The sequence below is a fragment of the Choloepus didactylus genome, chromosome 3 (genome assembly GCF_015220235.1).
Source record: "Choloepus didactylus isolate mChoDid1 chromosome 3, mChoDid1.pri, whole genome shotgun sequence".
Classification (NCBI taxonomy): Eukaryota; Metazoa; Chordata; class Mammalia; order Pilosa; family Megalonychidae; genus Choloepus; species Choloepus didactylus.
In genome coordinates this window covers 49,217,967-49,230,850 of record NC_051309.1, presented here as the reverse complement: position 1 = coordinate 49,230,850, position 12,884 = coordinate 49,217,967, and the positions used below count along the sequence as shown (strand labels likewise).

The 12,884-nt window shown below is 38.0% G+C and overlaps 1 protein-coding gene across 2 annotated transcripts; it reads left to right on the top strand.

Moving 5' to 3' along the window:
- The first annotated feature begins 515 nt into the window (after positions 1–515).
- Positions 516–9,628, top strand: LOC119528606 (heterogeneous nuclear ribonucleoproteins A2/B1-like). 2 transcript variants are annotated; one of them, XM_037828930.1, is made up of 2 exons: positions 516–535; positions 8,608–9,628. In XM_037828930.1, the coding sequence occupies exons 1-2, from the start codon at positions 516–518 to the stop codon at positions 9,626–9,628; spliced, it is 1,041 nt and encodes a 346-aa protein (XP_037684858.1). The 2 variants fall into 2 exon arrangements, with proteins under 2 accessions (XP_037684858.1, XP_037684857.1); XM_037828929.1 differs by lacking the exon at positions 516–535 and having other exon boundaries at positions 8,564–9,628.
- The last annotated feature ends 3,256 nt before the right edge of the window (positions 9,629–12,884 follow it).

Sequence of the window (12,884 nt, the reverse complement as noted above, 5' to 3'; positions counted from 1 at the left end):
TGGTTCTGCACAATATGCAGTCACCACCCCAAAGTGGACTGCTGCAGCACTGCAGCCCCTTTCTGGGATGTCCCTGAAGGACAGTGGTGAGGGTAAATCCTCCCAGTGGGCAGAACATCAAGCAGTATACCTGGTTATTCACTTTGCTTGGAAGGAGAACTTGCCAGAGGTGTATTTGTATATGGTTTCATGGACTGTTGCTAATGGTTTGGCTGGATGATCAGGGACTTGGAAGGAACATGATTGGAAAATTGATGACAAAGTAGTATGGGGAAGAGGTATGTGGGTACACCTTTCTGAGCGAGCAGAAAACATGAAGATATTTGTGTTTCATGTGAATGTTCACCAGAAGGTGACTTCAGCATAAGAAGATTTTAATAATCAAGTGGAAAAAATGACCCATTTGGTGCATAGAAATCAGCCTCTTTCCCCAGCCAGTTCTCTCATTGCCCAATGAGTGCATGAACAAAGTGGTCATGGTAGTAGGGATGGAGGTTATGCATGGGCTCAACAACATGGACTTCCACTCACCAAAGCTGATCTGGCCTTATCCACTGCTGATTGACCAATCTGCCAGCAGCAGAGACCCACACTCAGTCCCCGATAAGGCATCATTCTCCTAGGTGATCAGCCTGTTACCTGGTGGTGGGTTGATTACATTGGACCACTTCCATCATGGAAGGAGCAGCTATTTGTTCTTACTGGAATAGACACACACTCTGGATATGGGTTTGCCTTCCTGAATGCAATTCTTCTGCCAAATACACCATCCATATACTTTCAGAATGTCTTATCCACCATCATGGTATTCCACACAGCATTGCTTCTGACCAAGGAACCCACTTCACAGCAAATGAAGTGAGGGAACGGGCACATGCTCATGGAATTCTCTGGTCTTACCATGCTCCCCATCATCCAGAGGCAGCTAGGTTGATAGAATTATGTAAAGACCTTTTGAAGACTCAATTATGGTGACAACTATGTGGCAATACATTGAAGGGCTGAGGCAGTGTTCTCCAGGAGGATATATATGCTCTGAATCAGTGTCCACTCTATGGTGCTGTTTCTCCCATAGCCAGGATTCACAGGTCCAGGAATCAAGGCATAGAAACAGGAATGGCACCACTCACTATCACCCCTAGTGATCCATGAGGAAAATTTTTGCTTCTTGTCCCTGGAAGCTTAAACTCTGCTGGTCTTTGTTACCAAAGAAGGAATGCTTCCACCAGGAACCACAACAATAATTCCATGGAACTGGAAATTAAGACTGCCACCTGGCCACTTTCATCTTCTTACGCCTCTGAATCAACAGGCAAGGAAGGGGATTACTGTGCTGGCTGGGGTGATTGATCCTGACTATCAAGGGGAAATAGCACTGCAACTACACAGTAGAGATAAAGAGTTTTTCTGGAATACAGGAGATCCCCTAGGGCATCTCTTAGTACTACCATGCCCTGTGATTAAAGTCAATGGAAAATTGCAACAACTCAATCCAGGCAGGACTACCAATGGCCAAGAAACTTTAGGAATGAAGGTATGGGTCACCCACCAGACAAAGAACCACAGCTAGCTGAAGTGCTTGCTGAGGGTAGAGGGAACATAGAATGGGTAGTGGAAGAAGGTAGTGATAAATATGAACTACAACCACATGACCAGTTACAGAAATGAGGACTATGATGGCATGAATATTTTCTCCTTGTTTTGTTATGAGTATGTTTGTATTTGTCTGTAAAGCAAATATCTTAGCTTTTTTTCTCTATCTTATCCCCTTATCATATGACATAAGGTGTATTGTTCATTTTGCAGTATTTAAATTAAAAGAAATCAATTTTAAGAGTTAAAGTTACCCAAGGACTTGCACCCTATTCTGGAGAGATTTAGTTTGTTTCTGGTTGTATGCAGGACAGCAGAGTGTTGTTAGGTGAAATATATGTCTGTCATTGTTCTCTACTTAGAGATAAAATATGATTTAAGGTGACGTGTATAACTGCCAAGTTGACAAGGGGTGTATTGTGATGGTTAGATTCATGCATCAACTTGCCCAGGTGATGGTACCCAAGTGTCTAGTCAAGCAACCACTGGCCTAACCATTACTGCAAAGACATTTGTGGCTGGTTAATAAACCAGAAAGCTGGTTTATTAAATCATCAGTCAATTGACTGCATCTGCGAGTCATTACATCAATGAAGGGTGTGTCTTCCACAATGAGAGAATGCAATCAGCTGGATTTAATCCAGTAAGTTGAAGACTTTTAAGTGAGAGAATTAGAGAACCTTTACTTCTTCTTCAGCTAGTCAGTGAAGCATTTCCTGAGGAGTTCATCAGAGTTGCCAGTTTACTGCCTGAGGAATTCATCAAACACCTTCATTGAAGTTTGCAGTTAGCTGCCTGCCCTACAGATTTTGGACAAGTGCATCCCCACAGTTGCATGAGACACTTTTATAAAATCTTTTATTTAGATATCTCTTGTTGATTCTGTTTCCCTAGAGAACCCTAACTAATACACCCCTCTCCTAACTTCTGATTTTATTTATTTGCATCCTCTCTCTATTTTTCTTTGTCAGCTTAGGTAAGGGTTAATCAATTTCATTGATTTTCTCAAGGAACCAACCTCTGGTTCTATTGACTCTCTACATTGTTTTCATGCTTTCAACTTCACCTATCTCTGCTGTGATCCTTGCCATCTTCCTCTTTCTGTTTGCTCTGTGGTCAGTCTGCTGCTCCTTCTGTTGTCCCAGGTGAGTAGCCAATTCCTTGATCCTTGCTCCTTCTTCCTTTCTGATGTAGTCATTAAGGGCGACAGACTCCCCTCTCAGTTCTACCCCTACTGCATCTCACAAGTTTTGATATGTTGTGTTCCCATCCTGTTTTGCCTTGAGACATTCACTGATCTCTCCTGCAATCTCTTCTTTGACCCACTGGTAGTCCAACAGTATGTTGCCCAGCCTCCACGTATCTTTGAATTTTCCAGCCTTCCACCCATTACCAACTGCCAACTCCATTCCATCATGGTCTTAGAAAGTGCTCTGTAAAATTTTGATCCTTTGTGACACAACATGTGGTCCACCCTGGAGAACAATCCATGAGCACCTGAGAAAAATGTATATCCTACTATTTTGGGGTACAATGTTCTGTAAATGTCTGTCAAGTCCAGTTCATGAATGATATTATTCAAAATCTCTGTTTCCTTACTGATCCTCTGTCTAGGTGTTCTATCCATTGATGAGAGTGGTGTACTGCAGTCTCTAACTCATACTGTAGATGTGTGTACCTCTCCCCCCAGTGTTGTGTTTGCCTTACACAACCTGGGGCACTCTGGCTCATTGCATAGACATCCATGATTGTTATATCCCTTCTTGTCTCTTCCAATTGTCCCACATTTGAAACCTAATTTGTCTGATATTAGTATAGCTCCCCCCACTCCCTCCTGGTTGCTGCCTGTAACAATCCTTAACCTTGAACACATTTCTTCCCCTGCATCTCAAGTGAGTCTCTTGTAGACAGCATATAGATGGATCCTGTTTTTCCATCCATTCTGCCAGTCTATGTCCTTTGATTGGGGAATTCATTCCATTAACACCCAATGTTATCACTGTAAAGGCAGTACTTTCCTCAACCACCCTGTTCCTTGGATTTTATCTGTCATATCCTATTTTTTTCTCTCCCTTTAACCTATTAATTATCCTTACAGCTAAACTTCACCTCCACATTCCTCTCCAAACCCCTCCCTCCAGTCCCCTCCCAGCTGTCTTCAGTGCTCCCCCAGTATTTCCTATAGAGCAGGTCTTCTGCTCATGAACTCTCCCAATGTCTGCCTGTCTGCAACACTTTAAACTCTCCCTCATTTTTGAAGGGCAGCCCAGCCAGACACAGAACTCCTGGTTGGCAGCCCTCCTCCCTCAGCATCTCAAATATACATCACTATCCTCTCACCTCCATGATCTCCACCAAGAGAACTGCACACTGTCACACCAAGCTTCCCCCATATGTGATGGATCACTCCCCTCCTGCTGCCCTCAGAACTCTCTCCCTGTCCCCAACACCTGAGAATCTGTCCAGCAAGTGCCCTGGAGCAGGTCCACCCAGATCCACTCTGTTCATGGCATGCTGCAGCTCCTAGACCTGATATTTACCTGTCTTCAGTTTGGCATTTGTAAGGACCTTCTCCAGTCTATATCTTCCTCCAGAGTTCTGAACAACTCAGAATTGTCTTTTTTATTGATTCTGCTTTACTGCCTCTTGATCTAATATAGCCAAACAATTTAGGGTCATAGAAAGGGAACAACTCTCTTTCTATAACACATTGACCTCTACTTCTCTGAACAAGGAAGTTTGAAATTTTATCAATCACTTAAAACACTGAAGCTAAAAAGAATAAGAGTTTGTGGGTTTTTCTTCATATATGAAATGTTACATATTTATCCATAACATAATTTATTATAAAAGTCTACATAATATAAATAAATCTCTGCATGGTATACTTCTTTTTGGTATGTAGCAAAATTGAAAACAGTAAGGCATTTGGAAGTAGATATGAGTTCAAATCTCAGTTCTACTCATTTTTGCCTGGATTTCTCTGTGAGCCAGAATTTCCCTAATTTAAACGAAGATATAATTCCTATTTCCCAAGTTATTTGTGAGAATTAAATAAGATTTTATGTATGAGAGATCCTAATACATTGCCAAACACAATGTTAATTTTCAGAAATTCTTCTGCTTTTCTCCATCAACAATGGTTGAGAACATGGCCTCTTGGAGCCAGATTGCCTGCATTCAAGTCCAGGTTTTGACATTTACTTGCTGTGACCTCAGGTAAAACACTTAACTTTTTCTTGTCTGTTTTACCATACAACAGGAATTTATCTGAATTTACCATCACTAGGATTTAAGTGAATATTTATAAATCCCTTATTACAATGCCTGTCCCAGATTAAGTGGTATATAAATATTAAATTAAATAATTTCCACTTTTCTCACATAGCAGAGTAAAAGAGAATACAAGAGTTCCTAGAATAAATTATTAACAAGTTGCTGATTCAATTTACTTATTAAATTATATCTGCCCATTCCATTTTGAGAGAGGGAGGTTTAAGTGGTACATATACCAACATATATGAACACACACATGAAGTGATTAAATACAAATTTTTTTGAGAAATAAATATTTAGACTTGGAGAAAAATATACCTACATATATGTATATAAATATATATCTACATACACACATATCAACATGTGTTAATGTAGAAATGCACTAACACACACATACATGTGCTCACATATAAATGTGTGCACTAATGTGCACTTACATGATACATATTCATATGCTAATCAAATTTTTATAAGAGGGGTCATTTCTATATCATGTGATTATGGATGTTTAACTTTTTTCAAAATTTTTACCTTTTCCAAATGCTTTACAACAAACGCATTGACTTTAAAATCAATAAGGATGAGCATTATTGTAAAATAAGAGCACATTCATAACTAAGATATTATTGTAATATCTCAAGGCTTGGTGAAGGCATTTCTCTTGACTATTTTCTTGTTCAAAATAATACCATTATTATATTCATTGGAGAAAAAATGTTAACTTGGATGGCTTTTATTTTAATTTTATGCAGCCTGGCCCTCACTGTCTAAGCCTGGCTGTACTGTACAAGCTATGCCAATAATATTAATTTTAAAATCTTCAATACTCATTCTTATCATTCAGTTGCAAACTTTCCAAAACATTTACTAGAATTTAAAAATATGCTGAAATATCTACTCCTTGATTATTTTATATCAAATCTGCAGAGCAGTTGTTTAAAAATCAAACTTTTAAATACAGAAGTGTAATTTGAATGGTCCCAGTAATGTGAACTTTGACATCAACAGTAGGGTTGTGTTAAATGTTTGCTGGCATAAATCCATAGGCTTTCCTAAATTGACAGTTCTTATTTCCAAAGCAGGGAGAAAACTGTGTTGATAATAGGGTGGCCTACAATTATCTCCCTGATGAAATGATTTTGCAACAAATTGTGATTGATCAAAAATATTTTTGAAATATAAGAACAATTTTTAAAAGTTATTTAAATTAATTCAGTGTAAATTTCACTGGAAGAGTCATTAATTAGCAACATATCTCAAGAAAAAACCACCAATTTCTAAATGCCATTGACAAAACTCAAACTTAATGTTTAATATTCAATATTTTATGCTTTTTTGGGCTATTTTGCATGCTAACAGTGTGTCATTTTTACAGAATCCTTTCACTCACTATTTTGTGTTTGTTTGTTTCTGAGTTTAGAATGCTCAGTCTTCAAAATACCCTATTTATACATCTGGAAAATGACTAAGCAATTGGTCTTTATACCAGAAAGTTATAGTGCTAATGCAATCTTTTTATTGGTATTGATTAACAGAAAAGCTTCTTTCAAATATGAAGAAAATGCCATCCCAAATCACTAAGCTTAGTTTTCTTGTCTTATTTCAATTCATTCCAGTGATAAAAGGACTATTTACTATGGACAAAAGAACCATGGCAGAAACTGTTTCTTAATTGTTCTCAAATTAGATATGTCTATGTAGCTTCATGGTAATTAAATCAGCAGAGTTCTAGAAGCCTTATTTATTCTAATGAAGCTTCAGAGAAGAAGTCTGACAGCCTGTCTGTTGTACCAATATCGGGAAGGAGATGACAATAAGCTTTGCTGAAATAAATAGGGAGAACCATCACCAGCAAAACAAAAAGCTAACACAAAACCCACATGATAGAAACATTAAAAATTACAGCTATACTAAAAACAAATTCAAAATTAATTCCATAGCTGATTTTCTATCACAAAAATTAAAATACACAAAAGTCAATAACACAGATTGTGTCAGATCTATAACGGTAGTGACCTTGTGACAGCACTGGGGAAGCATGCAGAAATGTGATGTAAAGGTTAGAATTTTGTGTATAATAGCCAGAGTGATAGGAAATGTAACAGGGACTTTAAGCCTCTTTTAAATAGATGTACATTCAAAGATAAAGGGAGATTAGAATATTTTTGACTCACAGCCTGTTTAGAAGGCAAAAATTCCTCTGAGAAATTAAAACCATGGACATAAATGCATTATAAATTAAATATCAAAACTGAAATATTAGCATGAAACTTATCTCAGGCAGAAGACATCCTTGTGTCACCTGATGGAAAGTAAAGCAAATATTTTTGAAAAAGATTTTTTAACAACTGAAGATGAATGAAAATTCCATTTACGGTAAGGTTGGAACACCAAACTAAACAGAAAATTACAAAATATTTGAATCAAGAAAACTGTCATAATAAAGCTCAAGGATTCTAGGATTGGAATTAAATGCCCACTATTTCCATTTCTTGACATGATGAAATAATTGATACTAGACTTGCCCTTCACCAATGATAGTTAGAAAATGGAGCAAAATATATGAAACAACTCTTTTCAAACATTTACTAACAGGCAGTGCAGGACTGTTATCCTTGAGAGGAGGCAAATATGACAGAGAGCCTACAATCTTCTAGAATTCTTTAAGGAATCTCTTCATAGAAAATGTAAAACAGAGGGATCCCAAGATGGAGAGAATGGTGGCTGAATTGGTGGAGGTGAGTAACAGAGAAGAAAGAGCTCTTCAAAGAGGAAGCTCCAGAAATCTTCATGAAGTCTCACTGAGTCTGCTGCTGAATCCTCAGCTGTGCGTGTGTAGGATGCAACTCCATGAGGTGAGGGTAAGAACAACTGGTTATTAATAATCTGAAAAATCCCTAGTGACCTTGAATGGTGATATTTAAATTCTAATCCACCATTTTGGAGACACCTTATTGAATACCTGAGCAATCAATAGCAACTACAGATGATGATGTTTTATTCCTATGGTTAAATTAACAGTAGGGAAAAGGCTACTTTAGAGCTACCATCAAAAAGACTGAAAACAAACTCCAAAGAATCAAACTGATCCCCATATATCTTATCTGTCTTACAACAATCTTGATGACTCTTTAAAGACCACAAAATTCAGACACTAAACAATGTAATATTCAGAATGCACAGAATCCAATGAAAGTCATGAGACGTGAAGAAGCAAGAAAATAAGACCTATAATGAAGAAAAATTCATGTAACAGAAACAAATTCAGTAATCACAGAGATGACAGGCAAGAAGGTAAAGACTTTATAATAACAATTATAATATATTCAAAGATTCCATAAAAACAGGAACATGTTGAGAAAAATTAAAGATATATAAAAAAATGAATTGGAATTTCTAAAGATGGAATGATAATGCCAAAATTTTAAAAAATCATTTGTTTGGTTTAAAAGCAATTTGGAAGGGGAGACGCGTTAGTCGGCGGGAAGGTTCTAGAAAAGCGGCGGCGGCGGCGGCGGCGGAAGCAGCAGCAGCGCTGCGGCCGGTGTGGAGCTGTTCCTAGCGGCCTTGTTTCCTGAGCAGCGCTACTGCTCACCAGACGGCCAGGACGAGTCCGGTTCATGTTAGTCCGCGGAGAGCTCTCTCATCTCGCTCGTCTGCGGGAAATGGGGCTGAAGCGACTGAGTCCGCGATGGAGAAAACTTTAGAAGCTGTTCCTTTGCAGAGGAAAAAGAGAGAAAAGGAAAAATTCCGTAAATTTTTTATTGGTGGCCTAAGTTTTGAAACCACAGAAGAAAGTTTGAGGAACTACTATGAGGAATGGGGAAAACTTGCAGACTGTGTGGTGATGAGGGATCCTGCAAGTAAAAGATCAAGAGGATTTGGTTTTGTAACTTTTTCTTCAATGGCTGAGGTTGATGCTGCAATGGCTGCAAGACCTCATTCAATTGATGGGAGAGTGGTTGAGCCAAAACGCACTGTAGCAAGAAAGGAATCTGGAAAACCGGAGGCTCACGTAACTGTGAAGAAGTTGTTTGTTGGTGGAATTAAAGAAGATACTGAGGAACATCACCTTAGAGATTACTTTGAGGAATATGGAAAAATTGATGCTATTGAGATGATTACTGATAGGCAGTCTGGAAAGAAAAGAGGCTTTGGCTTTGTTACTTTTGATGACCATGATCCTGTTGATAAAATTGTATTGCAGAAGCACCATAGCATCAGTGGTCATAATGCTGAAGTGAGAAAGGCTTTGTCTCGACAAGAAATGCAGGAAGTCCAAAGTTCTAGGAGTGGAAGAGGAGGGAACTTTGGATTTGGAGATTCACGTGGTGGTGGTGATGGAAATTTTAGACCAGGACCGGGAAGTAAATTTAGAGGAGGATCTGATGGATATGAAAGTGGCCATGGATTTGGAGATGGTTATAATGGGTTTGGAGGAAGACCTGGAGGTGGCAATTTTGGAGGTAGTCCTGGTTATGGAAGAGGAAGAGGAGGATATGGTGGTGGAGGACCTGGATATGGCAACCAGGGTGGGGGCTACGGAGGTGGTTATAACAACTATGGAGGAGGAATTTATGGAAGTGGAAATTACAATGATTTTGGAAATTATAACCAGCAACCTTCTAACTATGGTCCAATGAAGAGTGGAAACTTTGGTGGTAGCAGGAACATGGGGGGACCATATGGTGGAGGAGACTGTGGTCCAGGAGGCAGCAGAGGAAGTGGGGGTTATGGAGGGAGGAGCCGATACTAAGCTTCTTTGTATTTGCTATGGGCTTCACTGTATAAATAGGAGAGGATGAGAGCCCAGAGGTAACTGAACAGCTTCAGGTTATCGAAATAACAATGTTAAGGGAACTCTTATCTCAGTCATGCATAAATATGCAGTGATATGGCAGAAGACGCCAGAGCAGAGGCAGAGAGCCATTTTATGAATTGATTGGATTATTTAATAGCATTACCTTACTGTGGAGGAAGGATTGTAAAAAAAATCCTTTGAGACAGTTTCTTAGCTTTTTAATTGTTGTTTCTTTCTAGTGGTTTTTGTAAGTGTGAAAGAATTCCTTCTTTGATAATGTTAAATTTGTAATTTGCAGGTGATGTGTGAAAACTTTTTTAAGATTTTTCTCAAAGTTTTGAAAAACTGTTAGCCAGGATCATGGTGTAATAAGACATAATGTTTTCCTTTAAAAAAATTTAATTGTTAGAGTTAAGAAGCTGTTGTACATTTATGATTTAATAAAATAATTCTAAAAGAAAAGAAAGCATACTGGACACTGAAGAAGAAAATATAAGTGAACATGAAGACATAGCAATAGAGACTACTCTATGAAAGCACAGATTAATAGCTCTCATGAATATTGAAAAATATTTGTATTACAAAATCAAATTGTAATATATGAAAAGGATAATGAATCAATACCAAGTGGGTTTTGTCTTAAAATGTGAGTTTCATGTTATGCTGACAGCATGAAAGCAATGCTGTTCACCATATTAAAAGAGTAGATGAGGAAAACAACATTGAAAAATATCAGTAACATGAGACTAAAAAATAAATCTGATAAAATTTAATAATTTTCATGGTAAAATTCCTAGGAACTTGTGAAAAGAAACAAACTTTCTTAACATGAAAAGGGCATGTATGAAAAATCTACAGCTAATGTCATACTTAGTTTAAATATAAAAATATATTCTATGCAAGAGAGGAACTAGTCAAGGATATTTCATTCCATTACTTCTATTCAATATAAGTCCTAGCCTAGTAAAAAACAAAATAATAACAGAGTGATTTGAAAAGAAGTAGCAGAATTGCTGGGTCATATGCAAATTCTATACTTACATTTCTGAGGATCTGACAAATTGTCTTCCACAGTGGCTGCACAATTTTACAGCCCCACCAGCAATGAATGATTATCCCGTTTCTTCATATCCTCTTCAACACATTTAATGTTCTGCTTTTTTAATAGTAGCCACTATAGTGGGTGTAAAATGACTTCTCATTGTCATTTTAGTTACATTTCCCTAGTAACTAGTGATGTTCAGCATCTTTTCAAGTGATTTTTAGTCATTTGTATATCCCCTTTGGAGAAATGTCTATTCAACTATTTTGTCCATTTTAATTGGCTTGTGTCCTGGTCTACTAAAGTTGCCATTATGTAAAATACTGGAAGGGATTGGCTTTTATAAAGGGGATTTATTAGGTTACAGATTTATAGTTCTAAAGCCATGAAAGTGTCCAAACTAAGGCATCAACAAGAGGATACCTTCACTGAAGAAATGCTGATGGTGTCTGGAACACCCCTGTCAACTGGGAAGGCATGTGGCTGACATCTGCTGGTCCTAAGCTCCTGGGTTCTGGTTTCAAAATGGCTTTCTCCAAAATGTCTCTGGGCTTCTCTGTCTCTCTTAGCTTCTGTCTCTCAGCTCCTGTGCATCCTAGCTTATTCTCCCAGGGTGTTTCTCTCTAAGCATCTGGGAGTCCTCTCTTAGCTTCTCCAGGACAAACTCTGGGCTTCAGCATCTATTTTGGTCTGCATCTCCAAGCTTATAGGTCTATGTCAGCCTCTGTTTCTCTTAAGGGTTCCAGTAAACTAACCAAGACCCACCTGGATGGGGTCACACCTCCATGGAAATAGTCAAATTAAATGCATGGGTCACATCTCCATAGAAACAAGCTAATAAAAAGATCCCACCTATAATAACTCTGGACCCCACAGATCGCATTAAAGAACATGGTTTTTGTGGGCGTCATAATAGACTCTAACCAGGGCAGGTTGTCTTTTTATTGTTGAGTTGTAGGATTTCTTTATATATTCTGCATATTACAAATATTTTCTCCCATTGAGTAGGCTGTCTTTTCACTTTCATGACAAAGTTCTTTGAGGCACAAAAATTTTTAGATTTGAGGAGGTCCCAGTTATCTACTTTTTTTCATTGCTTGTGCTTTTGGTGTAAACTCTAAGAAATCATTGCCTAATATAAGATCCTGAAGATGCTTCCCTATATTTCCTTCTAGGAGTTTTATATTCTTGATTCTTATATTTAGTTAGTTGATGAATTATGAGTTAATTTTTCTATATGGTGTGAGATAGGGTCCTCTTTCATTTGCATATGGGTATCCAATTCTCCCAGCACCATTTGTTGAAGAGGTTATTCTTTCCCCAATTGAGTGGACTTTGACAGTCTTATAAAAAAAATCAATTGGATGATGGAGAAGCAAGTTTCTCCTCCCTGAAAAACTAGAAAAAAGGCAGAAAACCTGTGGGATAGAAGTTCAGGGGTACAAGCAGCCAGTGAAGGACCTCTGCAATATATAGTGGGGACTTGTATGAAAAATTGGAGAAATTACACCTGAAAGGACAGGGTGTGCTTATTCAATTGTACCAACACTAGAGGGTGGCAGTTGCCAGCTGGCCATGGAGCAGGGGAGGGAGCAGCTCTCCACTCAGGCACACCCATCTCAGCAATTAGATGGAGAGGTAATCCTTCTCAGTCCTATGCCTGGGAGCACCCATGAGGGAACCCAGGAAACAGTGGACCAGTGTTGACTGCACACAGAAAAATTGATTCTACAAATATATAATATGTTGAGGCTCAAAACAAGCCTCAATAAATTTAAAAAGATTGAAATTATTCAAAGAACATTCTTTGACCATAATGGAATGCAGCTGGAAATCAATAACCACCAAAGAACCAGAATTTTCACAAATAAATTGAGGTTAAATAGCACACTCCTAAGCAATCAGTGGGTCAAAGAAGAAATTGCAAGAGAAATCAGTAAATATCTAGGGATGAATAAAAATGAGAACACAATATATCAAAACCTATGGGATGCAGTGGAGGTAGGGCTGACAGGGAAATTTTTAGTTCTAAATGCAAACATTAAAAGGGAAGAAAATGTTAAACCAAAGACCTAACCAAACAACTGAAGAAGCTAGCGAATGAAAAGCTAACTAACCCTAAAACAAATAGGAGAAAATAAATAATAAAGATTAAAACAGAAATAAATA